The sequence below is a fragment of the Amphiura filiformis genome, chromosome 4 (assembly GCF_039555335.1).
Source record: "Amphiura filiformis chromosome 4, Afil_fr2py, whole genome shotgun sequence".
Taxonomy (NCBI): Eukaryota; Metazoa; Echinodermata; class Ophiuroidea; order Amphilepidida; family Amphiuridae; genus Amphiura; species Amphiura filiformis.
In genome coordinates this window covers 29614276-29642238 of record NC_092631.1, presented here as the reverse complement: position 1 = coordinate 29642238, position 27963 = coordinate 29614276, and the positions used below count along the sequence as shown (strand labels likewise).

The 27963-nt window shown below is 36.5% G+C and overlaps 2 protein-coding genes across 8 annotated transcripts in view; one reads left to right on the top strand and one right to left on the bottom strand.

The window, feature by feature from the left end:
* The window catches only part of LOC140150780 (COP9 signalosome complex subunit 3-like), a 60588-nt gene extending 55239 nt beyond the window's left edge, over positions 1-5349 (top strand). For both annotated transcript variants that reach the window (XM_072172897.1, XM_072172895.1), the window contains 3 exons: positions 2146-2259; positions 2950-3030; positions 4117-5349. In XM_072172897.1, the coding sequence (XP_072028998.1) occupies positions 2146-2259; positions 2950-3030; positions 4117-4176 (255 nt within the window). In that variant the 3' untranslated portion in view covers positions 4177-5349. The remainder of the gene's footprint in view (positions 1-2145; positions 2260-2949; positions 3031-4116) is intronic.
* Positions 5350-9341: 3992 nt separating this feature from the next.
* Positions 9342-27963, bottom strand: part of LOC140150778 (protein unc-13 homolog D-like) — a 106862-nt gene continuing 88240 nt past the window's right edge. For all 6 annotated transcript variants that reach the window (XM_072172891.1, XM_072172892.1, XM_072172894.1 and 3 more), the window contains exons 22-30: positions 26854-27135; positions 24714-24793; positions 24414-24480; positions 23022-23072; positions 22401-22556; positions 21071-21191; positions 20087-20210; positions 16549-16751; positions 9342-14600 (exon numbers count right to left, since the gene is read on the bottom strand). In XM_072172891.1, the coding sequence (XP_072028992.1) occupies positions 14467-14600; positions 16549-16751; positions 20087-20210; positions 21071-21191; positions 22401-22556; positions 23022-23072; positions 24414-24480; positions 24714-24793; positions 26854-27135 (1218 nt within the window). In that variant the 3' untranslated portion in view covers positions 9342-14466. The remainder of the gene's footprint in view (positions 14601-16548; positions 16752-20086; positions 20211-21070; positions 21192-22400; positions 22557-23021; positions 23073-24413; positions 24481-24713; positions 24794-26853; positions 27136-27963) is intronic.

Here is a 27963-nt window from a genome sequence, read left to right as displayed (position 1 = left end):
TTCATTTAGGAATTTTCAAGTAACAGTAAATTTTGTTCATTTTGAAAAATTCCTAAGTAAAAACGAAGTTTTTTAACTCACGTTTTAGTGACGTTTCACCACTACACTAGTGGCTTCATCAGACTGGCAACTCATCACATCAGACTGTTTCCTTTTATGGGTAACAGTAGGCACCGTTGAGGGCGTGATGAGTTGGTCAAAGATGTTGTTGAGTGCGTAGGTCCCCTCGTCCTTGTTTAGAGTGTCATGTCCTTTTCTGCGGATCCAAATGGCTTCCTTGAGCCACCTGGTAGTCTTATCAGCTTCACGATCAATGACCTTGGATTCCTCCCAATTGATTGAGTGATTTGTGGAGGCAACATGGTCGGTGATAGCAGATTTGTGGATCTCAGTGACAGAAGATTTACGATTTGCACGTGTGAATGGTCTGGCTTCAAATTTCTCAACCTCTTTTTGGTGCTCTTTAAGTCGGGTGCCAAAGGGACTGCCAGTTTCACCAATATAGGAACTGGGGCAGTCACCACAGGGAATCTCGTAAATGGCCTCCGCTTTCTGCTGGGGGAGAAGTTTGTCCTTAGGGTGGGACGAGCATACTGCGAATGGTGCGATGTGGTTTCATGGCAGTAGAGAATCCATGCTTTTTGAACACACGGGAGACTCGCTCAGAAACGCCCTCTATGTAGGGAACCACGACCATGCCTTTGGTTTTCTCACTGTCATCTTTTCGCTTTGTCGTAGGTTTAGTCTTAGGAGTGGATCTGTAAGACTAAACTTACACCATTTTATTTTCCAGTTACATTCACTGCTGGCCTCATTGGCCTTTCAACTGCTCCTCCATAATCATTTACCTTAGCCAAATGGCATTTGGCTAAGGGTCTCTTTTTCTTAGATTCCGATTCTTTCTTTCTTTCTTTCTTCTACCAATCATATAATGAGCCATCGTAGCAATATGCATTTGTCAATTTTGACGAAATTTGGTTATCATGACCATTGGGGGGTGCCACAAATGTCACGTGAAAATGTCGGGCGAAATGTCATGTCAAGGTCATTATAGCCCAAAACGTGTTTTTCACTTAAAATGCTACCCTTCCCCATACTACATAGCACCGTGACATCACTTGCACACATGCATCGTCTATAGCTAGTGTCTAAAAGTTGTACACAGAATTGGGGTCAAAGGTCATTTAGGGTCATTTCCGCATGTAACCAAATACCTTAAATCGGACATCGTAGCCATATGCTTTTTGCCATGTTGACCATAGTTGAGCACTAGGACCATTGGGTGGTGCCACAAATGTCACATGATCATTTGCGGTCAAAGTTCTTCCACTTACGGACAATGACCAAAAACGTAATTTTCACTATAATTGACTTGGGGGGGGGGGGGGCATATGACCACCCATGAATAGTCTACTGTAGTAGACCATTTACATTTATTATCCCTCTAATCCCACCATGGAAAATCCACCAATCCTGTTCTGATCCAACAGCTATCTATCCTTTTTCTCTGGGCAGGACAGTCACTGGGGATGTGGATGTGTTGTGTTTTAATGCATGGAATGGTATGAATTGTTTAAAAAGGAATGCAAAGCAGTCTACCCCATGATAGATTTGCACACAAATATATCATCCATATAGCAAAGATATATAGTCCTTACAAGCCCATTGTGGTTCAATGAGCCATGTAAAATAATAATTGGGCTGATCATTCCTCATCATGTGTACTTTAAAGTATACATTATAGTAAGAATAGGTATGTCCTTGCCAGGTTTTGTAAAGATAGGTAAACAATCTTTACAGAGCCTTCCAAGGATATCTGTGTATGTACCTAGCTAAGCTAGGTCTTCTCTTTCTGTCCGATTCTTCTTCTTTATTTCCCCTGTCCAAAATGCTGCTGCTCCCGTAAATTACATAGTAGCCCTACAATGTCGTCACCACTATGAACCATAGGCTGGTGGTACAAATGTCGCATGAACAACTCTAGGTCAAAAGTCATAAAAAGATCAACAACACTGGCTAAGGGCCATGCTCTGTGAGCACAATGTCTAGTTGTTGTTTTTGTACAATTTGTAATTTATTTATGGAAATAAAGATGATTGATTGATTGATTGATTGATTAATTGATTGATGTTGTTCGTTTTACAGATTGATGAGGGTGAGATCCATGCCACTATCAACAAGAAAGATGGAATGGTCAGCTTCCATGACAACCCAGAGAAATATGACAATCCATCATTGCTTAGACAGCTGGAAGATGAGGTAGGTCAAAGGTCAATGATAACATTGCAGTTAGTAAAGACTGATTTGATGACCTATGTCTGTATTTTAAAAGAACATCAATGTTGTATTGACCCACTAGTGCTTTTGTTTGTAGAGGGTGAGGGATGGGGTCAGTTTTGTAAGGAAGTTACACTTCGTCGTTGGGCAGGAAAAACCTCCTATATGTTTGTGGCCCCCGAACATGTTTAAAACAAAACTACCAACCAGTTACATAGGAGTTTTTGCTTTATGCATGTTCAGGGGCAACATCCAAAGCTCATGAACCTCTAGAGTTGGTAACAATAATGTGACACAATCTGGTCCATGGGGCCAAAGGCGGCAAATTTGAAACTGAGAAAAAAATACAGAAGAAAATAGACATCAAAAAACTTCATAACTTTAGAACCAAGTATGCTAGACCTTTGGGGTTTTCAGTAAATGATAGTGTATTGTATGTGTAGTGTAATAATTACAGTAACTCAATTTTCAAAAATGCCTCCTTTGGCCCCCATGGACCAGATCGTGTCACATATTGAAGTGAATTACACCAAGACTCCAAGAGTGCACATCCTAAGATGGGTGGCTGAGCTCTGATGAAGGTTACTGGTGGTAGTCGTCAATGATCTACATTTCTGTAATTGTTTTTAATGCTTGACAGTGATAATATTCATTGTATATTTGCCTTAACAGATGCGGAAGTGCATATCACTGGATGATAAACTGAGACAGATGGAGCAGGAAATATCAGTCAACCCAACATTTGTACAAAAGGTAGGTGCACAGGTGTTTTTTGCCAAAAAATTGAGCCCAAGTCGCAGGTCAAATAATCGAACAGTCGCCCAATTTTTCTCTTTACCATTGGTTTCTATGGGACACGAAACTAAAAAGTCGCGGAAGCCAATGTTTATAAGTTGCCCAGTTTTGTTCTTAACCTTTGGTTTTCATTGGAGAGGAAATTAAATGGAAAAAGAGAGCATTTCTAAAGTGACAAGTTGGGGATATTTCCTCCTTCAGGGCGATTCTTACTGGCTTTTGTAAGGTGCTCATTACAGCATGACATATCAACACAAACTTGTTGTGCTCCTAATAAGCATGTTTTGAGAAAAAAGTCTGTGTAAGTTTGTCACTTTTGAAATGCTCTCTTTTTTCATTTAAATTGGTAACAAGTTGGGAAAATAAAGTCACATAATGCCGAATGAGGCATCAAAATTCACAGAACAAAATTCTCCATCTATTGACTACTTTATTTGGTAATTTAGGATTAGTGTTTTCATAAGATATTGCTTTTGCTTCAAGTTTATAGATACTTTTTTTGCGCAGTATAGAAACCAGCCCCTGAAATGAATAAGTCTGAAGCTTTGTTGTTGTGTCAAGAGAGACGGGTATCAGATTGTGGCAGTTTTGACCCCAGGTACAAAGGACTTCATGCAAACAAGTCAACCTTGGATACCACGCGCACTATCTGTACACTATAATTATAAAAAAACCAGTTGGTATCTCCTGTCAATCAAACTTGGAGAGAATTTGTTTACGATGTGTTGTGATGTTTAAAATTTCAGAATGCATTGAAAAACAGCATACCCTATGGTTAGTTTTTCACCTTCAAACATACAAACTGTCTGCATCATCTGAAGGTATCATGTCAACAATGCTTACAAAAGTTGCTTTTTGACTCACCAGATGAATACCTCCCTTCATGCTTCAAACCAATCAGGGGCCGTGGATAGTTTGATTGACAGGTTACATCGGAAACTATTTTTTGTTTTAGAATATTAAATTATTAGCAAACAATTTTGCATAAAATATCTGTGGAAGTGGCTTTAATTTCTTTTGTTTTTTACCCCTCTTTGTTCACAGAGCATGGGAATACGAGAAGATGATGATGTGCCTTCATTTGCAGGCGCCGGTAGCAAGTAAACCCATCAAGAACATTATACCATATCAAACTACTGACCAAATAGGAGACACATATAATAAGTACTATCTACTACTATACTATACACCCACCTGTCATGAAACCAATGGTAGTATAGGCTATACAGGGTTATGTTGATGTGAATACCACTTATTGATGAGTACCATACAGCTGTCGTCAGCTTACACACTCCTTTGCTTCATATTGAATACAGAGGGTGATGTTATCAAAAAAAATTCCAGTTGCTTTGGTCGCTATTCACTTATGGCGACTCGCCGAAGCTAGTACATGGGTTATGTATAATATAGGACGGTATTCATCAGTATGCCAACATGTGCTATTCCAGTTGAAATCTGTACACCCCCTATGGAAGACATGACCTTAATCTTCCATACGGTGTGTGCATTTCAAACGAAACCACCCATTCAGTGTCGTCTGCTCCAAAATGGGTTATTTCAGTTGAAATCCATACACCCCATATTGAAGACATAACCTTAATCTTCCACACATGGAGTATGAATTTCAAATCTTCCACATAGGGAGTGTGAATTTCAAATGATGTTAGCTGAATGGGTGTCTCTATTTGAAATCTACACTCCCTATGTGGGAGATTAAGGTTATGTCTTCCATAGGGGGTGTATGGATTTCAACTTTGAATAGCCATAATCACAACTATATGCAGAGATTGGAAAGACATGGTTGGAAGTCATGGATACCTTTTTTACTAGATGCACGACAAACTTGAAATGTGAAGTGCATATAATGTGCATGGTTCACATCAAGTTGGGTAGTGACGTAGGTGCATATTGCTGCCCACATTATCAAATCGTGCCCGTTAAGTTAATTGTGCAGGCAGAGCATACATGTACAATGGCGGTTTGTTGGGTATGATGAAAGCATTCAATCAAGCAGAACAGAATGCTGCACTTGCCAAAGATTGCGGTACATGGAGTAATCTTGTGGTTGCCTGCTCCGCAGCCAAAGGATGATGATGATGTCATAGCTGCATTTGTCAAAGTCATTAAATTTGCCCTTCTTTGGGCACACAAGTATGGGTATAGATGTCATCATCATCATCATCAATTGATGGTGGAGCAAACAACTGCAAGTTTCTTTTCACAGCGATGACGTACAGGAGGACACATACTGTTAATTATCAGTTTTTTGTGTTATTAGAGACACAGTGAGGCACCTACCTGTTTGGATGCATCCGGGCAATATCTTTTTTCATTGTAATCATATCAATGTTTATTATTCATTATTGAAAGTAATCTTTTTGCATGGTTGGTTCAACATATTTCATATTCAATTCTGAGATTTTGTGTTAAGTTGTAAACGCTGTTAGGTTGAAATAAGGTTCCATAGCTGAGTTTCTTCTACTGTTTCAAGCAGGCTCATTTAATTATAATTTTTGTTTTTTAGAAAGTATCAATATTTTAACTATAGGCAGAATACCTAATTCTCGATCATGAGAGCCAACTTGGGTACGCACAGGTATTTGCATTCAGCGTACTATGCAAAGACTGGCGCTTAGTAATAGGAGTTCTTATTTTGAGAATGGGCCAATCACACAGTCGTTGCTAGGCAAGGTCAAGGTTCGGCCATGCAGGTCACGCGATCATGTTATTCTATGAAAAGTACGCTGACGCATTAGGTCCATCCTCTCATGATCGAGAATTTGTTATTTTGCATATAAAAACATCAATTTTGAACATACTGGTTCCAAGAAATCAATACCACTGGCTGTACTACTCCCGATTCCAGAAAAATGGAGCAATAATTTTTTTGTTATTACAAAAAATATCAGTTTTATTAAGTGAAACAACCCAGTCCTAATCCTTTATTTGGGACTAACTGGCAATGAAAGTCAAATTTTAATATTTGGCAAATGTTTGCAAAATACATGTAGTGCCAAAAACATGCATTTATATTGTTGCATGTTTTCTTACAATTGCAGTGAACAAATTCGTGGACTTGACACAAGTCTAACCATTCTGAATCTTGAGTGTAGGCTATAAAACGTCACTCGTATTCTGACTATTTTGTGTTAAGTTTTAAAATTTTGTTATAAAATAGAACAGGATATTAGACTTTGATTGTCGTAGCATCCAAAATAACACCTGAAAATGCAAGTTCCAAAAGTTGGTGAAATACCAAAATTTCACTTTCGTAAAATAATATAATCCAAAAAATGTATTACTGGAATTGGGAGTAAGCCACAAACACAAGTTGAAAACAGTTTATTCAGTTGGAAAAAAAAAATCAAGAAAAGTCTTGAGTTAGTTATTTTTCATATTGGTATTGATTTATTACTACAAACCGTAACTCTTTTAGCTTTTTGCAGGAGATATATATGTGATCATCCATCTCTTGTAAAGTTGGCCCCCTGGTCAAGTCTCATATTTATAATCAAAATAGTCTACATAATGTTGTATTATTATTGTGATCAGAAGAGTTTTCAGATTCTAAAAACCAACAGTATCAGAGAATTTGCATAATTATGTTACTTTGTCATTTTGTGGCACTTGCAATCATAAGAGTTTCTATTTCAGATTATAAAAATCAATAGAATAGAATTTGCATAATTATGTTACTTTGTCGTTTTGTGGCACAAAAACTTTGAATTCAGTAACTATGTGGTTAGCTGTTATCCATTTTATAACTGTACCTTATAGTTAGCTGCCATTGTGACACCATCTGATCCAATCAGACCAGTTGGCATTTGCAAACAAGTATAGTTTCTAAATGGCAAAATTAAGGGATCCAAAATGGCGTTTATTGCGTTTCGACAGTATTTTTTGTGGGACATGAGAGCACCTCAGACCTATCGAATTGCATTCTGAATCTGAAGCATGTCTTTCTGATATCAAATAATTTTCATTTTTGAAAATCACAATATAGGCCTAATACAAATTTTATGACAAATTATAAAAATTTGATATTTGTCAAATTTTTGATATATAACAGTCCTAAAAGTAAATTATATAAATCTAATGATATATTCTTAAAGTGTATGTGTACGGAGGAAAAGCCGACGGTCAATTGAAAATTTTGACCTTTCATATTGAAGATATGGATTTTTTTCCAAAAAGACCTAATTTTTTTTTGGTGTTTTGGGAAAAAATCCATATCTTCAATCTGAAAGGTCAAAATTTTCAATTGATCGTCGACTTTTCATCCCACCTACATACACTTTAAGTATAAATCATCAGATTTATAAAGTTTACTTCAAGTACTGTTAAATATCAAAAATATCAATTTTAATGATTTGCCATAAAATGTGTATTAAATTGCGAATTTCAAAAATCAAAATTATTTGATATCAGAATGACATTCTTCGTATTCAGAATGCAATTCGATATGTCTGATGTGCTCTAATGTCCCAAAATAAATACTGTCCAAACGCTCATACCCCAGCCCTTAAGCGAGAATTATACTCGGAAATTCAATTGAGTGATAAATGCTGGGGACTCACCCATGACAATGTGCACACAGGGATGTTTTGGAACACAGTGCTCAGAGGTGTGGAATTAACTTTTCAAAAGAGTGACATGCTTCATGCCATGCCTGAACATAAAAATAGTAAACCTTTCAAATCTTGCTCATGTCATTTTTGTCATTTTCATGAGTGCAAAAGGAACTGATTTTAAAACCACCCAACCTATCATGGTAGTGCTATACAGTGTAAAGTGTACATTCTTTCAACCATTATTTTGTGTAAAGGTCCTTGGTCAGATTATAGTGACAAGGACAGGTTTGATTTTGAACCCATAAGTTCTTGTGAGTTTGTGGAAGTTGTCATAAATAAATTTATTGCAGCAAAATATTGATTGTTGTAGAAAATCACTGATTTGAAAATACTGTATTTGTGAGTTTGAATTATTTATTGTAAAATTTATCTTCCAGAAAGTCTTATTTAAAGCATATTTAAATAGTGGAAACCCAGTGGCTTCATGGGAGCTCCACCCACTTGACCCCCTCCGGGGCTTTGCACCTGGACCCCCGGCCATGATCCGCATGTTTCAGTGTTTTGGTTTGACCAGTTTCCGGGCCTGCAAATAACTTTGCCTTCATTTAGCATGTAAGCCAATCATTTGTGGGACATCTTACCCTCCACCTAGAATGCTGGCTGCAGTGTTTTTTAGTTTCTTAAGCCTTTTTTGACCATGTATCATTAAATTCCCCACCCACTTTGGGTGTCGCCTTCCACCCCACTACTGAAAAATGCAGGGGCGAAATTAATGTAACAATATTCCAAGATAAATCAACCTCCCTTTTGGGTTGTCCCATTTGTTTGGATTGTTCACAAATATTAAAATTGAAAAAAAAAAACATGTATGTAATTAAACTGGAACAGCCAAAACAGAGGGGTATGTAATTTAACTGAAACAGTCAGCTTGGGTTGGCTGTTCCAGTTAGTTTACATACTGGACTGGCTGTTCCAGTTAAATTTAATACTCTTTGGGCTGGCTGTTCACTCAGAGGGGTATGTAATTAACTGGAACAGCCGACCCAGAGGGTTATGTAAATTTAATTAACTGCAACAGCTAATCCAGTGGGGTATGTTATTTAACTGGAACAGCCAGCCCTGCTCTGGGTTGGCTGTTTTAGTAAATTTTCCTGTCTGGGTTAGCTGTTCCCGTTAACTTATTTAATCCCATTTCCGGTAAATTACAAACACCATGGGTTGGCTGTTCCAGCTAAATTGAATACACCTCCATGGGTTGGTTGTTTCAGTTAATTTACATATCCCTCTGGGTCAGCTGTTCCAACTAATTTACATGAAAAAAGCCAACTTGCGGTCATCAGAGGTAAACGTTACAGTTCGCCAAATTTGCCCGCTTGGTGCAAATCATCCTCGATATGAGGCCAACATAAAACAAATCAATCCGAGGTCATCCGAGATGAGAGGTCAAATTAAAAAATTTGTCCAATTGGACTCAACATGAAAAACATCATGTAGAGGTTATCAAAATCAGAAGCCATCACCTGATATTCGTGGCTCTTGAGCCACAGTAGCTCTAGTTGCCTTATTTGAAATAGGGGTACATTAAAAAGGGGGTGCATAAATCGTTGGTTGAAAAATTCTGTACAGTGCTTATTTGGATATTGAGTGAAACAAATTGTAATATAAATACTAAATGATGACAATCTGTTAACACATTCATTCGAATATACTGTACATTTTTAATGCTTGTGCTCTATAAAAAGATATATACATAAAACAATTTTTAAAAATCTTACAAGATATTGCTCAGCAGCTTTCCAAATGAAATACACCATGTAATAATGTATGTACGTACATGGCACAGAGACATATTATGTATGATACAAATACAAATATATGATATTTATAAAAACAAGACAATATAAAGAAACATTTGCATAGTGAAAAATTTCGCGCTTTAACTTGTGAACAAGGGCCTGGTATTATCACAATATTACAACCATATTATCACAATATTACAACCACTTTAATGCATTTATAAAAGAAAGAAGAATGCCAAAATGTAAAATATCAATATGAAATGCAATAATGATAATAGAAATCATGCAAGGCAGCTTTTTAAGATACAACAGTATTGTGATGCAGACGACACTTTTATGTCCTCCATTTATAGGTTTGTGTTCATTGCTTGGTTAAACGTTTGCTGCATGATCACATATCGTCAGCCAGCTACGCTAAATGCCCAAGTCATTTTTACATGTTTCTCATTTGCAATTTTGATTTTCTGAGTAATGAACCCATAATTCATCAAATTTCCAGCCACATTCTTCATTAACTTGTGGAATACATCAAAAGAGATGCATTCCACAAGTTAATGAAAAATGCGGCTGGAAATTTGATGAATTATGGGTTCATTACTCAGAAAATCAAAATTGCAAATGAGAAACACATAAGAATGACTTAGGCATTTAGCGTAGCAGGCTGACGATATACTATTTGGCTGCCTCTGGCCTTTTTAAATCACACCCGAAAGACTATGTGACCCCAATATAGTACAACCGGAATAGACTACTTAGAGAATAAATAATATGAATTTTTGTTTTTACTCCAATATTTTGAGTAATGGATGATGGTCCAGCCGGTATGTCTGGTGCAGCCTTGTTAGTGAATAATCTTTGATTCAATCAATGAACACAGAATTTATGAATGAAGGATATAAAATAAATATATACTGCTTCTTTTGGGGTCCAGATGAAAACTATTTGCCTGAGGTGACATCAATAGACAGCTCAGACCAATAGTTTTATAAACCAGAGCCTCTCATATCCAGAGCACATCTCGAAATACAAGCAGTGCATCTGGAACCAATTATACGAGGGTCATTCAAAAAGTTCTACCTCCATCACCACATCTCTGTTATCTTACGAGCCAGGCAAATGAAATTACCCATGATTATAATCTTAAATCTGACTACAACATAAAAGTTATTTAATGAAAATGTGATTTTTGGTTGTTAACATAATTGGTTAAAGCAAATACAGATAAGGTACATCGGAAACGGTTGAAAACTGAAGCCAAAAGTTTAGTAAGCATCATATTGTATAATGTCCATTAAATTTTTTTCAAGATGTGGTTGTCCAACTGCTTATGCAGGATAAATATTTTGTTCCCATTGAGCTCCCTGACTTGCCTTGGGACTTCAAAACAAAATAAAACATATGTTTTATATGAGAAGAAAACATTGAAGGGTCCCATATTAATCAAATAACTTTTATTTTGTAGCCAAGATATAAGAGTATAACCATAGGTAATTTCAATATCCTGGCACATAAGATAACAGAGATGTGATGATAGAGGTACATGATCAAAACATCGTAGCTCCATAAAATGTGAGCACTGGATATGTTTGAAGACCATTGGGCTATTCCAGTTGAAATCCATACAACCCCTCTGGGTTAGCTGTTCACTTTAAATGGAGACAGCAATTCAGGTAACCCCATTTGAAATTGAGATTAATGACATGTCTTACATAGGGGGTGTATGATTTTCAACTAGAATAGACCATTTTTCTTTGTGTGTCATCTCACTAACAACATTTCAATACACTATTGGCTGGCCCAATGGGCTTGCGAAATTACCAAAGTTTTACAGGTCTTGATACAATCCTAGCTATACTTCCAACTGAATAAAAAAATAGTGAATTATTAAATAACAGGCTGTCTTTTGACAAGATAAAAGAACACATTTAAATTATAAAAAGTGGTTAAAACTGCTTTGGTTAATAGCTTTATGTAGAAAAAATTCCAACATCAACTGCAACATAATAAAATACAAATATCAAACAGTATTTTCTGTTTAAAAAGGTTATTTGCATATTTCAGCATGTCATTGTACAACAGAAAATGTTTTTGGCTTTTAGTAAAAAAAATTAATGTTGGCTTTTGCATTGGAACTCTTCACATTTTCACAGTACCGTATATACAGTGTGCAAATGAATTAAGGTACCAGTTATGTTCACCCCTGTATATCCAAAGCAAAGAAAAATATGTCAAAAAATCAAGCAGCCAATACCTGTACTCTTTAGGACTGATTTGTTGAAATCAAATGAGATTTAAATAAAGAGTAACCTAAAACCCAAGGAAGGAACAAAATCAAAAGTTGTACTTTTATGTTCTAATCAGTGATGCTAGTTTAAATGTGATAATCAATTGAAAGCATAGCGCTAGTTCTCTTGTTCGAGCTTGCTTTGTATACAAACCAATAGGGCATGCAATCTGCAACTTTTGAATTTGCATCTTTCTTGGGTTTTGGATCATTGTGTCTTTATTTCTTAAACAATTTCAACAAATGAGGTCTTAAATTCGAGCTAAAAGATGCAGCTATTGGCTGCTGGTTCCAATTATGACCTACCTATCTTTGTTCAGAATATACAGAGGTAAACATAACTAATTCTTTTGCGCACTGTATTAGACCTAACTAGTGCCCACACGCCCCACAGGCAATTAAGAATCAGTTGCTTGGAGGGAGTGGTTTCAGGAGGGGTAGCTTCTGGGGTGGGGTGGCTTATTAAAAGGATAAAATGAAAGTCAGTAAACAGTAGTGCATCTGAAGTTAAAATCATCCTAACCTAAAGCTGGAAGGCTTAGTAATATATACCGGTAATAGACATTTGACAGATTGAGACAACCTGTATAGGTGCATTAACCCCCTGAGCACTACTATACCTGCCGATGTAACATTGCCTCTAATTGGTCAATGACATGATATCTTCACTTTAATACCCAATCAGAATGGAGCTTTGCAAATAATTCACCCCAAATTGTTTTGTGTGGTGAAATTATTCTAACAATGTTGCTGATTGGTCCAATTGATAATGACAACTTCTTTTGGACCAATCGGCAGGTAGTTCTCATGGGGTTATAAAGCAGACACTTCGACAGTTGCCGCTTGCAAATTTCTTAGAGGGCTTATATAGAAAGGGGCTAATTAGGTCAAATACAGTACATACAAATTACTCTCTGTATTTACAGCATTTAACATAATTATTTATCACATTAAAACATGTAGCAGCTTGAACCTCAAAGTCACAAATTTTAGACAGCTAAAACTCATAAAATTAAAATAAGCATGCTACTTTGAATAGTTTGGTACACTATCTACTTGTACTGTGCTATTTTAGGCTGCGAAATGCAAGAATAGTTTCACAGCCATCATTTCAGCCTAAAAGTCACAAGAAATTTATCTACAATAAGCCATATATAAAAATGTGTGCACATGATTCTACTATAGTTAAAATATGCTGAGTAAAAAATGTATTGAATAGAAAAGTGAAAAATATTATATTCACATAATTTGTGTCCGATTCATTCCACATAATTTCAATAAAAATGTCATTAAAAATATATTAAAAACTATATTCCATTATTTTGTACATGCATCCTTCAATCTTTTGATTCATATAAGAGTTGCTGTTTTCATCTTATTCTGTGATACTTTAAGGCATTTTCAATCATGATCTTGGCCCTAATATGGTAAAAGAAGCAACTTACAACCCTAACATGTCACTTCCTCGTCCCACAGCATTCACTTGCCCTCACATGGGGACTTTCACTTTCCTACACATGGGTGGGCACAGGTTGACATTTCAATGTTTGAAATTAATTTTCAACATAGAAACAATGTTGATTCAACGTTGGAATGTCAACCTGTGCCCATGGTTAATTTGCCATAGTATGGGTCATACAGTTTTATGGCCATCTTAATTTAATAGTTCGTCTCAAAGCCACCACGCGCATTAGTATAATTGCCCGCTTTTTGCGCATTATTCCTGCTGGTTTGAGTAAATTTCAGTTTTTTCCACTGTTTTTTTTTCCAAATCCACACACAAAAATATCATGTGACATTGTCAGACGTCAAAAATAGCCTAAATCGTAAATCTCAATAAAATTCTCCATGATGACCATAGAGATAAGAGATGAAAAGGTGGTCTATTTTTGTCAATAAGCTCGTCTCACAAATAAAAAAATTTAAAGTAAAAAAAATTACCTGAAAAAAGAAAACGCATTCTGCATTAGGTTTTCAAGTTGGGAAGGGCTTTGAGACAAACTATTAAATTAAGATGGCCAAATCAATCTATGGCAAAGACAGTCACACTGTTTTGAACTCTTTATATGTTACTTTTTTCCCATATGAAGTAAATAGAAAAGCTAACCTTTAACATGGCAAAAGAAAGTACAATGTTAGTGGAGTAAATAGACAATACACCATTTTACCATATCATGGCCAATTGCTGCAATCTCCTGTGAGGAATTGCAGATTCTACATTGCATCACACCAGGCAAGTATATTTTTGTCTAATCTAGTCTCTTTAGGTCTCATCATGTTGACTCAGGAAGACTACAGATGTCCTGTCATATCGGAAAAGACACAAGAAAGAGACATCAGTCTATTCCAGTTGATATCCATACAACCCCTTTGGCGATGACCTTAATCTTCCACACAGGGGGTATGAATGAGGCCACCTGATGAGCAACTTCATTTGAAATTCACACTACCTGTTTGGAAGATTAAGAGTATGTCTTCCATAGGAGGTGTATGGACTTCAATTGGAATAAACTATTGCAACTTTTCCTAGTGTAAGTACACGGTCAACAGGCAGTTTTCTCCAATTGGCAATTCTCTGAATCCATGATACAGGTTCTGTAATCATATGACATTTGCCGTTTCCGTCTCATGGGATCCCGATGATGAAATTGCCACTTATTCCAAGCGTAAACAGGTGGGTCTATAGGATGCTTTCTCCTGTTACCAATTCTCTGAATCCATAAAGGTGCTGTAAATCCCATCATTTTGACATTTGTCTTTTCCGTCTCATGGAATCCCTCGCCTTCTCTGCCAGCTGCATTCTTCTGCTGATAAATGCAGACGCTGCAGAGTCTGATGGTCGGCCTTTCAGGATTTCAAATTCCTCTGTGTTGTCTGGTAACAAAAAGAAAAAAAATGTAAGTTGCCATTATTTTTTAACAACATGTTCAAGTTTCACATGTCAATTTTTCACATATAAGTATCTATTTTTATCAACATATACTTCACTTTTAAGCTTTTCCAGGCCCGTAGCCAGGATTTATTTGGTGGGGGGTGCTGATTTTGAAAAAGGGGACCTTTTTGGACTGGGGGCGGATTTGGACATTTTTGGACCAAAAAGCATAGAAAAACCTCTTTTTTTTGGGGGGGGGGTGCACCTCCTGCACCCCCACTGGTTACGGGCCTGAGCTTTTCCTACACATTTCAGATATTCCTATGCTTTTATGGGAATCACTGATACTGTCATCCTACCCAACAGTTAAGTGTATGATTAAGGACTGTATCATGCAAAACCTCATCAAATATCTCTGAGCATCTGCCAACAGGTTCAGCTGTAGCCAGGGGTGTTCAGGGTGTGTGCATAAACTATCAAAAGTTTTCTTTTGTAGGAATCTCACCTAATAATCCAAATTTCTTGTGAACATATTTTCTGGTGTGAATATGTTCTACATACATCCAAACGTCCACTTCTTTTTCAAACAGATTTTTTTTTCTGAACTAGAAATTTTGCTGTTCTCTACCTCACCTTGATGTGCATTGTTGTAAAAAAATTGTGAAAATTTTTTCACACAAAAAAATTACCTACCTATCCTAGAATATCCAAATTCAATCCACCTGTCCATTCATTCGGACGGACGGATGGAGGTACAGACAAACAAACATTGCAAAAACAGTATGCTTCACCCGGGGTTGGGGGGGTCACTTGGGGTAATATTTGGTACACATTCACAAAAATTTTTTAACCCGTATTTGACGTTAAGGGTCACTTATTCGCAGAGTGTTCTTCATAAATGGTTCTGGAGATGGATCTAGAGATGGTAAGCCTACTCGACATAGGTACACAAGTAAAAACCAAAACTAGACTTAGCTGTGGTCTAAGACCACGAACACAGCCGTGTTGTGACCCCTTAATGACCTTTGAACCCAAAATCTATGAAAACCCCACAGGCATTGCCTTATGTCAATGCATGTGTGCACATAGTATCACTCTGCCATGTTATTTGTGACAGAAGGGACATTTTGAATGTTTTTGTCTTGGACCGAAGTGATCCCTTAATGACCTTTGACCCCAAATAAAAATATCACATATACATTAGCTAAACATAATTCATGTGTGCACATACCGTCACTTTCCTATGTTTTTCTTAGCTAATAAAATTTTTGAAGGAATTTGGTTTTATACCGAAGTGACCCCTTAATGACCTTTGACCTCAAATCTGTGTATGATTCATAGACACTGTGTAATAGCAATGCATGTGTAAGTTACATCACCGCCCTCACGTAATTTGTGGGAGAAGTAGCATTTTGAAGCTATTTCGTTTTAACAACATCAACGGCTGTGTAACAAAGAAAATGAAGCAATGTAGTTCCAGTGCATTCTGAGAAAATTGTCATTACACATTAGTGTCTTTTTCTAATATCTTACACCAAGGGGTAAAATTTGCTACCCCTGAATACGCCATTACGCCCTGAATATGTCATTTAGGGTTGAAATTTTTGAGATGTGTGATAAGCATGGGTACCACTTTACTATGTGAGTGAACTCCCCGGGCCTCACTACCACTCAGAGAAGATATCTTACACTTCCCACAATGCATTTGTTCCATTTCATTTTTCTGTACCGATTTGTTATCCAACAAGGATCGATAGTGATGAATTGTATCTCAATGAACAGAGCACATCCAGATCTTGCAAAATGTTTATTTCATGACTATCAACCCATGTTTAGCCAGTCTATTCATCTATAATGGGAGTGTCATTTGATGAAATGAGATGATGCATAATGTTGCAAAGGATTCTGGGAAGGGTACAAGATCTTCTTTGACCACCGCTAGTTACATACCTTCTTTTTCTGGTAATCTTATGCATAATGGCATTGGCTCCACACTACCCAAACCCTTATCAAAGTACATATCCACCCCAGTGATGTCCTGCAGGAGTACAAACGCCTCGCCACCGATGTCATTGGCTGTAAACGTGTCGTGGTCATAGAGGGTGAAATGAAGGCATGCACCTCTCATCTTGCAGAATTCCTCTGTTATGGCACTGTATATGCAATAAAATACATAATATAAAGGTTTCTAATACAACAAATATGTAAATAAGGTCATTTATATTCATATATAAATACAAATATGCAAATAACCTGACACAAAATTATACAGCACAAGAGTTATAATTTTATACAAAACACAATGTTTGTTTTCAATAAATAAAATGTCAACTCCATTGGGATCATGCAAGTATACAGTGGGTTCAGATAACAGCCTATAAACAATCACATTTTGAACATTTCAGAAATTAGATACATAGGCTAAAAAAACAAACAAATATACAGTGAGGAAGCATTCGGCCATAGTGCAGTAGCTCTCAATTTTTTTGTGCGAGTATAACCGGGATTTTAACTGGAATAGCCCAATGGCAGTAGCTCAACTCAACTTAGGCCTGAGGGGATCAGATCAGCTGAATGCGAGACGTCTCACCCCGAAACACATTCGCCCCAAAAAGGTTCACCCAATACATACCACGACCAGTTCGCCCCAATTGACTCGCTGTGTAACGTTGTGTGCATGCGACCAATGCCACTGAATCAATACGATCAAACATAACAGTTCCGTCAAGGAAATCATTGTAGGCTCAAATAGCTAAATATAATAATTTATACATTTAAAATAGACTTGGTGATTTATTAAAGCATTATTAATGATGCTTTAATAATAATGCTTTAATATTATTAATGATGCTTTAAGAATTACATTATTAATGATGCTTTAAGAATAATGCTTTAATAAATCACCAAGTCTATTTTAAATGTATTCCAGCTCCCTTCTTGGTTGAGCACTTTACTGTGGATGATTTACCTTACTTGGATTTATTTATAATAATTTATAAATATATGGCAAAACAGAACATAGAAAATAAAAACAACAAAAAACTCTTGCGAGTTTTGTGTATTTTTATTTTACCGACTCAAACTCAGTTAAAATAAGTTTGAGATGTTCAAAACTTTCAAAACTTGCAGTCCTATAAACATATTAAATCGGAGAAGAAAAAAACGCCAGCAGCAGCTTTGAAATGTTTTGTTTTGCTGTGCACTGACTTTCGCCCCTTTTTGCACCGCGCGGTGTTAGCGGCGGATAGGTTGCTGCCACTTCCACGAAAACGCCGGGTGTGAATGTGTTCAATCAATGGTACCAAAGCACGCAAAAGTGCCAGAACAGAACGAAGGCGTACCTTGCTTGACAAGTCCCTGGGCCCGCGGCCGCGTGCCTTACACACTGATGTACGATCGATTGCTTGACAAGTAGGCCTAGTATGCTCTCAATTTATTTGATTAAGACCCGAGAATTACGGGCCCGTGTTTAGGTGTATCGGGAGGCAGTGCGCCAAGAAGAAAAAATACAATGATTTTGTTTGCAAAACTGGTTAATGCCCAGTATCAGTACGATTTCGATCAAATATTAATTTGGTTATTCTTTGCCAAATATTATTTATAGTAACAACTTTTTTTTTTTTTTTTTCTGGTCATTCTAACCTGTGATGTTCTAAAATAATCAAAGATATAAATCTTATAACAATTTTTAAAAATTAGTCTCAGATAATTATTCATCCTCATACGCGTTACAACTCTCTACAATAACTTATTAGGCCTATTATATATATCTTTAATTGAAATTCTATTATTTTAATTATATAATTTTGTAATTTTTATAATGTTTCAAATACATTTATATGTACATGTATTCTTACATATGATTTTGATAATTGTAATTGACAGTTATCATGATTCATTTTGTTCTTAATTTCTGCGACTTGCCTGTCAATCACGGACCAATTATGATTGATTTAAACACCAAGGCACATCTTACGCTGTGTCCTAATCCTCTCAATATGCCAACAATTTTATGGCGGGATTTTTAACTCGATGATGTCAATACAAATGTCGGCCTATATTTATTGATTTATATCATAGCCTACGCTAATACATAAGCTGCAGGTATCTAAGTTAGCCTACTCAAAACCCCATAACGCCGGCCGTTGTAATGGACGCGTCCGTTAGTGCAAAAAAGGCCATACACCTTGATTTAAGATCTGGTTTTAATTTTCTACATTTTCTCTATTCTTGGTCCTTAAACGGGTCAATATAATAGTCATCTTAATCCTATATTACTTGTTTCATATAGACATTTTCCATTCGTGCTTATTGTTTCTCTCATTATTATCTTCTAGTTTGTGTGTAATATCACATTTGTGCCTCCTATAAACATGATAAATTAAATTATTGAAAACAATTTTCTATTTTTTTCTGAGTTAGTTATTTTTCATAATATATATATATAGGCCTACACGAGCACACATATTCATACACATGATAGATGAAAGAAAGAAACATAACAATAATAATAATAATAATAATGATAATAATAATAATAATAATAATAATAATAATAATAATAATAATAATAGAATTATTAATTTAGACAAGTGTATTATGTGGCAGCCTGATCATGCAAACGACATCCTCTAAATTAATTTTCTGAAAAATAAGACAAACTCAGTTTTCATCCAAAGTTGTTAAAATAATAACTGACATGATGACAAGGACAGCAATGATATTTTTAATTTCGCCAATTCAAACAACACATACCTATTTTTGGTAACAATAGACTTGGATACTTCACAAATATTATAGACTTGCTAGAATTCTGCTCAATGCCGACATTAGAACCCCTATAGTTGATTTAATGTATTCTCTGAATTGGTTTAAACTTGATAAAAGATGGGAAAACCATCTCCTCATTGTAGTTTTTAAATGTCTGAAAGTTGTATTGATTGGCCGCATGCACTGCATTCACGGCACTTTACAGTTTATTTTTTTACACAGTGAGTCAATTGGGGCGAACTTGTCATGGTATGTACGTGTATTGGGGCGAACTGGTCGTGGTATGTACGTGTATTGGGGCGAACTGGTAGTGGTATGTACTGGTGTGGGGCGAAACGTCCTGACACCGATCAGCTGTATGTAATAACCAAGATTAGCAGCGCTGCCATCTTGATGATGAAGTATACAAAAGGCTGTTCCTATCCGGGGGATGGAGAAAAAGGTGAATTTTGATGCCCCCTTCAACAGCCCAAAAAGGTTGACCCATTGATGGTTTGAAAAAGTGAAGAGCAAAAAAAAAAAAAAAAAAAAATGGTATAATTTTGACAATTTTCTGCCCTTTTTCTGTAATAAAATTCTTTTTGCCCCCTTCTTCTTCTGCCCTTCCTCTTTGCTTCACCCTACTTTATCCAAGGGGGAGGGGGGCTCATGCCCCACAGCTCCCCCCAAATATACGTGCATGTTGTACATACAGACAATAGACCAATAGTCAACTTACAATCTGAATGTCTCATCAAATAATGGATGCAATGTCTTCTCCTTCACCTTAGTTTTCTGTGTCTGGGGATTCTTGAAGAGGTGTGGTGGCAGCAACTCAATCTCAACAAATGGGTCACTTGTGCCTGGATTAAGTAAGATATAATGAAATATAACATTGGTCCAAAACGTCATGATTTTTACATTCAATTGTTAAAAAGTTAGATTCACAATTACAATATTTGCATTATATTTTCCTTTCACCAAGCTGCTTAATGACATCAAAAAGCCTCTTAAACTGTCATGCCTCAGTGAGCTAGTTTCAAAAGAGGCGGGAAACGGTTTTGAAGTATTTCTAGCTGAAATATTTGAAATTATACTCTTTTCTGTGTGCATTTGGACTGGTGAGTGTCACTATGAACATTCATTTATTGTGGCATAAATGACAGGAATTAACTAATTTCATAGGTTTCAACAAAAACAGGAAAAGTGATCCTCCTGGAGGACCCAAACCCAGGACCTAATGTTTATTATAGTCACTCATATTAAGCTGCTCATAGTTACTAGGGCCTAAACAAGCAGTTCCACAGACATGTAAAATGATGCTCAATATTATGGCCAAGTGGTTTAAATTAAAGACCAAAGTTTACCATTTTACTAAAGTTAAATTCTGTGTTACATTTGTCCAATTTTCATTAAAAACCTGTAAAATAATTATTTCAAGAATTTAAATGATCATACACTACACTACTATACTGTTAGAAATATTTTAATGGGTCTTCTAGCAGGTAAACAACCATGTCTGTTGTATAAAATCAGGTTTTAGGTAAATAGACATGGCACTTGTTTTATTCTTTATTGTTTTGTTTTTTATATTTCTACAACATTGCTTTTATTATATTTACTACTATTTCAATATATTTAAGATTTCCATTTTCAAAATCTGTGTGATTTTTTTATTTTCCATAAAATGCTATTAGTCTTTAGGTTTAGTAAGTAAGCTTACCACTGCTGTCCAAAGGCAGTACATTAGCAGCATTCAGCATGTAGACTTCTAATAGTTCTGATTTGGTATTGAAGCATGCTTGCACATTGAGTACACCACACTCATAGGATTTATCCTCCTCCTGGGAAAATATACAAACATACAAAAATGAACAAATATTGCTCGAAGTCAAGTAAACAACAATTGCAGATACTGGTTAACAAAGTTCTTTGTATCTGATCCAGAATGTTCACTTACTTGTGTACATTTCAACAACACCTGTTGAGTCAGGAATGCATCATTCTCGACTCGGGGATCAAGAAAATCCCTTGAAGGAAAACAGACTGGCAACTCTAAGATCAACGCTGGAACTACTTCTAGCATCGGTTGCCAATAGCAGTCAATACCCATCAAGTGTTGATAAAGACAACAGGTGTTGTTGAAACGTACACAAGTAAGTGAACATTCTGGATCAGATACAAAGAACTTTGTTAACCAGTTTACTATACCAATCCTGATGAATCTGTTCAATCAAATTGTAGATACTGTGCTTCTATCTGTGTAAGGCAAATATTTAGCTATGAGAGATTAAAGAGTTTGGAAACTCTAGCTAATTTCTCTGCTTAAAAAAGATATTAGAGTTTCATGTAAAGTGTCCTATCTTGTCTTTAATGCACGGCCTTCGGGCTTAGCAACTCGCAGGCTATGTTAGCACATCTAATACTTCTAACTAATGTGGAAAACTGAATTTGGATGATTTTCTGAATGAACAAATTGCTGAATAGGCCTTTAACAAAGCAGATATTGTGTTTTGACTTGGGAGAGCAGGAACATGCTATTCCAACTAAAATCCATACACCCATATATGGAGGACATGGCTTTAATCTTCCACACAGTACAGGGAGTGTGAATTCAACTGGTGTTACCAGAATGGGCGACTACATTTGAAATCTACACTCCCTGTGTTGGAGAATAGGAGGAGTATGGATTTAAACTGGAATAGCAAAAGTATGCGTGCTTATGGTCATACCTGTTGTTGGAATTTGGCAGTATAGAAGTTTTCAATGAGTTCCTTACTGATGAGCTATATGTCTCTCTAATATCGCTAGTAGATTCACTGGTATTGGCGTATCAAGCATTGCCCAACACTAGTTTAATGGGAGACTCTTACGTACCTGCTGTTGGAATTTGGCAATGTAGAAGCTTTCAATTATTCTTTCAATTATTCTTTACTTGATGAGCTATATGCCTCTCTAATATCACGAGTAGATTCACTGGTATTGGCGGTATCTTAGTATCAAGTTTCGCCCAACACTAGTATAATGGGTTTACCAGAATGGGAGACTCTTACCTGTTGCTGGAATTTGGCAATGTAGTAGTTTTCAATGAGTTCCTTACTTGATGAGCTATGCCTCTCTAATATCGCTAGTAGATTCTTGTACTCGTTGCATTCTATCTGCTCCAGTGATAAACCTTTACCGTCACCGTGGAACAACTCAGCAATAATCTGTGTCAAATGCATAAAAAATTGTATCAGGCAACAGAAAAAAAAAGGTTTATGGCGGACGGACTTATCAAGTAAAGTCCGTTAGTCAGCATTTCCCCTCCCCCCATTTTTTAGGCTAAACTGCTCCTAAAATGTCACCGAAAGCTTGAAAAAAATCTGGAAAAAATGAGACAGGATCAAGAGGAATGAGTCACATGTCAGCAATTTTCAAATAGAAGTTTTTTACATCATTTTCAGGCAGTTTACAAATGCTACATTTTGATGCAAACCCCATCAAAATCGGACATCTGGTTACCAAGTTAGGAGCAACTTATTAATGGCTGAAAACAATATAAAACAAAAGAATTTGAAGACTGTTTTTGTTAATATCTCAAAAACAATATTAGTGACATCCGACTCATTCCTCTTGATCACAAATGTGCTTTTATGCTTTACCCACAATCCATCTTACTATGATCTACTTACCGACAGTGCTTCTTCAAGTCTGATGAAGAACATGTGATTCTCTAAGTGTTTCTGAAAGAAAAGGATGGAAAAAGCACTGATTTGGAAATTGTGGTTTAGTTTTTTAAATCATGCTTCAATTACCATTACTTTAATGCTATTTTTTCTTTTGTAGGCAGAGCCAAACCGTCCAAGAAATTCATGAAAGAACTGAGCAAAATGGACCTCCTGTATATAGTTACACGATCTGGAATGCTAGGCAGGAGCCGGCCTGTCATCCAAAATAAGCTGGGAAATTCCATCCATCTTGTTGAGTTAACTGAGCCATTTGAAACCTACATCTAAAGCCCATGAGCAAAAACAAACAAAATACCTTGACCTTGTGTCCGACATTTCAGATAATGGGTTTACTTGTGATTTGGCGTGTTTAGAAGTCGGATCATGTGGGCTCATTACCCAGGAAAATGTTGGACACATTGTGAAGATATTTTCTTTTGTAGGCAGATCCAAACTATCCAAGAAATTCATGAAGGAACTCCAGTCTAGTTACATTATCTGAAATGCTAGGCAGGAGCCATCCTAGGGCTCTGAGAAGATCAGCCCCACATCAGTTTGTGATCGCACCCGCCGCCCTGCCATTTTGTTGGGTTCTTTCAGTCCTGCTTGGTATTCCTGGTGTGTTCTGCTTGTTTGTATATTCTTGTGTATTTTTGCTTATGTATAATATGTCACCCTGCATTAATTTGGGCATCTTGTCCAGATTTTGTCCTGGGTTTTTGTTCCTCCTTGTATTCTTGCATTGCTTATATTTTGTATTTTGCATTCCTGAATAAAGGTTGATATAACACAATTATTGTTATCCACTAAGGTCAATATGCAGACTATTGGATGAATCCTCAATTCACTGGGGTCTCATGTTGCACACTCTTTCCATGCAGTGATACCAACGCCGTGCATTAGACGCACAATTGGGCTACTTGGTGATCACTTGCCACTACAAACATGCCGCGACTTGCCTAAAATGAGGCTACTTTGCAAAAGTCAGGTTGCGGTAGTTTGATGTATTTTCCTTTCAATTTAGCCGATTTATAAAGGTTTTGAGTCTCTGAAGCTCCCAATTGCAATTACAAAGGGTTTTGATATTTATTGATAGTTTTTGTGTGTATGTGTCTACTGTTATTCATGAATGTGTTCACCATTCACGGTTAACCCCATGAGAACTACCTGCTGATTGGCCAAAAAGAAGTTTTCATTATCAATTGGACCAATCAGCAACATTGTTAAAATAATTTCACCATACAAAAAAATTGGGATGAATTATTTCCAAAGCTCCATTCTGATTGGTGATTAAAATGAAGATATCATGAAATTGACCAATCAGATGCAATGTTAGATCGGCATTTGTATACTCACCTTGCCCTCATCTGTAGCCAACGCTTCCAACTCTTCTAGACAGACATGGTAAATATCATCAAGAATTCTGAAAGCAGAAAAGATACAAAATATGCATTCAAATTATGCAAATCAGGTAATTAATTAGCATATATAGGCATTTAATAAAATCTAATCAGGTCGAGAACCTCTGGCCCACTTGCAGAGGTTTGAATGTGGAGTGCGAGTGTGTGTCCTATATACGCCTTTAGAAAATGTATCAATTTTGCAAAAATGGCGGCAGTTTTCAAATCGTGAAAATATTTCAAATTAGACGTTTACCTGTCAAAGTTGGATTTGAGGAGTCCTTTGAGCAGTGTTTCTAGATTGGTGTCTAAGTACTCCATCAATGGTTCTATTGCCTGCAATGATAAATAGAAATAAAATGACAAAAACAGTAGATACTGACACTGTTAATGTCACATTGTCAAACGTTTGGTTGGAATATTTCATTGGGTACTTTTAGAGTGAGCCAAGATGTGCAAGAAATAATAAACTGTTGTAAATTTGAACACAAACCATCAATAGTACTGGCTTGCTTGTATTGTCGCTATTACAGTAAGCCAAAAAATTAAGGTACCAGTTGTGTTCACCCCTGTATATCCTAAATAAAGACAAACATGTTAAAATTAAAACAAGCAGCCAATAGCTGTTCTCTTTAGCTCTGATTTAAGACCTTATTTGTTCGAAATTGGTTGAGAATTAAAGAAACGCTGATCTAAAACGTAATGAAGAAACAAAATCAAAAGTAACACTTTAGTGTTCTAATCAATGAAAGCAGGGTGCTAGTTTTAACGTGCTAATCAATGGAAGCATGTCGTTAGTTCTCTTGTTCGCGATAGCTTTATGTACGAATCAATAGGGTATGTAATGAAGCAAAGTGCAACTTTTAAATTGGCATCTTCCTTGTGTTCTTGGATTGTCATGTCTTTATTTCTTGCAAAAATATTAAATTTGAGCTAAAAGATGCAGCTATTGGCTGCTGGTTCCAATTATGACATATATCTGTCTTTGTTTAGGATATACAGGGGTTGAACATAACTGGTACCTTAATTCTTTGGCTTACTGTATGTCCATTGTGCATACTGTACGTGCACACTACCTAGTACGGATTCATAGTAGGTCATGACCGCATATTTTCTAAACTGGGCGACTCCATTGCATGAAAAAAGTAGGACACAAGGTTGGGATGGTTGGAAATATTAAAGGTAGTCTCCAGCAATCACAACATTATGCCTATTATGTAAGAAAAATAATTATCAAGTACGAATCTTATGGTTTTTGTAAAAAAAACTCGTAGTGACCATAAAAACGAACAAAAACATCCATCTCTCAACACGCGATATTCAAAAAATTCCTGGGCGCCAAAATTGACAGAGTGCAATGACGTCCCAGTAATACAATGAAGGCTGACGACAATTGAGCACAAATAACCATTACGTCATTGCACTTAGACAATTTTGACACAGGAATTTTGAATATCGCATGTTGAGAGCGGACTGTTTTTATTCGTTTTTATGGTCAATATAAGTTTTTTAATATAAAACCATGTGATTTTTGCTTGATAATTAATTTTATAACATATAAGGCATGAATGTTATGATTGCCGGAGTGTTCCTTTAATAAGTCACGAGCCATAAAGACTCAAGGCCAAATACACCTTTTCTCAGTTCTAAAACGGATGTACAACTGCAACATTCACACACTGTTTGATTAAGTTAACAATATTTTTTCAATCATTCTATTGCTGTTTCATGGGTAAATTGTGATCATAATGTCTAAAAATATTATTTCAAAAATATTAAGAATAATTTTATGGTATGATAAATTTGTTGGTGCATTCAGCGTTGACACATGGTATTCGAATTAACATGCGCTCAGTGCCATACTGGGTTCAGCCTTTGGCTTCACCCAGTATGACACATCACGCATTGTAACTCCCATAACATGACTGCATCCAATAACTATTAATACTCACATCTTTGAACAAGTTCATTTTGATTGTTAGATTTAACTGTTAACATTGTTTGTTTTATGCAAATCCAAGAAAAATAAAGATGTTAAACTCACATTTTTAGTGACGTTTCACCACTACACTAGTGGTTTCATCAGACTGGCAACTCATCACATACGACTGCTTCCTTTTATACTTATAGGCAACAGGAACCGCTATAGAGGGCGTGATGAGACACTCTAAACAACGACGAGGGGGCCTACTCACGCAACAACAACTTTGACCAACTCATTACGCCCTCTATAGCGGTTCCAGTTGCCTATAAAAGGAAGCAGTCAGATATGACGAGTTGCTGTCAGATGAAACCACTAGTGTAGTAGTGAAATGTCACTAAAAATGTGAGTTTAACATCTTCATTTTTCTTGGATTTGCATAAAACGAACAATGTTAATTACAGGTAATACTCACATCTTCCACAGCCTTTCGTTTCTCTTTAACGATCACCTTCATATATTTCCTAATATCCGGCTGCATCCTCTCTCCAACCTTTTGCACCACATGACTGATTACATTGAGCATGTCTTCATCTGCGCTAGCCATCATGGTGTCCAGGGTATTACGACACTGCTGACCAGCTAGGATGCCGTGTTCCTTCTCCATTGTATCAGCGATGATTTGCCAGCCGAGGGACTCCGGCATAGGGGCTAGGGAACGACGCACTTGCTCTATGTTGTTGATGGCTATGCAGAGCTGTAGGATGGAAGAAATATTTATATGATTAGTACCGTATTCGTCTGAGTATAGTCCCATGTTCGAGTATAGTCCCACCTCCCATTTTTGAAAAATTCCAGAAATTGTAAAAAAAAAAAAAAAAAATACAAATTATCAATTTTCATATTAAAAATACAAAACTTTTTTTTTTTTTTTTAATTGAGTATAATCCCACCCCCAATTCTGAAAAATTTTCACCTAAAAAACGGGTGGGACTATACTCGGACCAATACATATATACCATTTACAACACCACAACACTATGGTTTCACATATTTTGGAAGCCTGAGTATTTAGACATGGGGGCTAGGGCATGCCACACTTGGTCTATGTTGTTGATGGCTATGCAGAGCTATGGAAAGAAATGATTATTGGAATATTTGCTTAAAGTTTTGCGACTGATAACATTCAGCATGTTTTCATTAGTGCTGGCCATCATGATCTCCTATAACACCGCTGACCGGTTATGCCATGCTCCTTATCAATTGTATTAACAACGATCTGCCAACAACTGAAGGGACTCTGGCATAGGGGCCAGGGAATGACGTACTTGCTCTACATGTATGTTGTTGATGGATATGCAGCACTGCAGGAAGGAAGTTTGTTGGATTAGCTAACTTATTTATGAATAACATAAAACTACAGTGAAGAGCTATTTTGGGTTCATTCAGAAAGTTTGAGATATTTAAACCAAAACGGTACTTAAAATGTGCATTCAGTGGGCTATTTATAACCACCCATGGAAGACATGATCTTAATCTCCAACAAAGGAGGTGTAGATTTCAAATGGAGTCACTTATTCAGGTA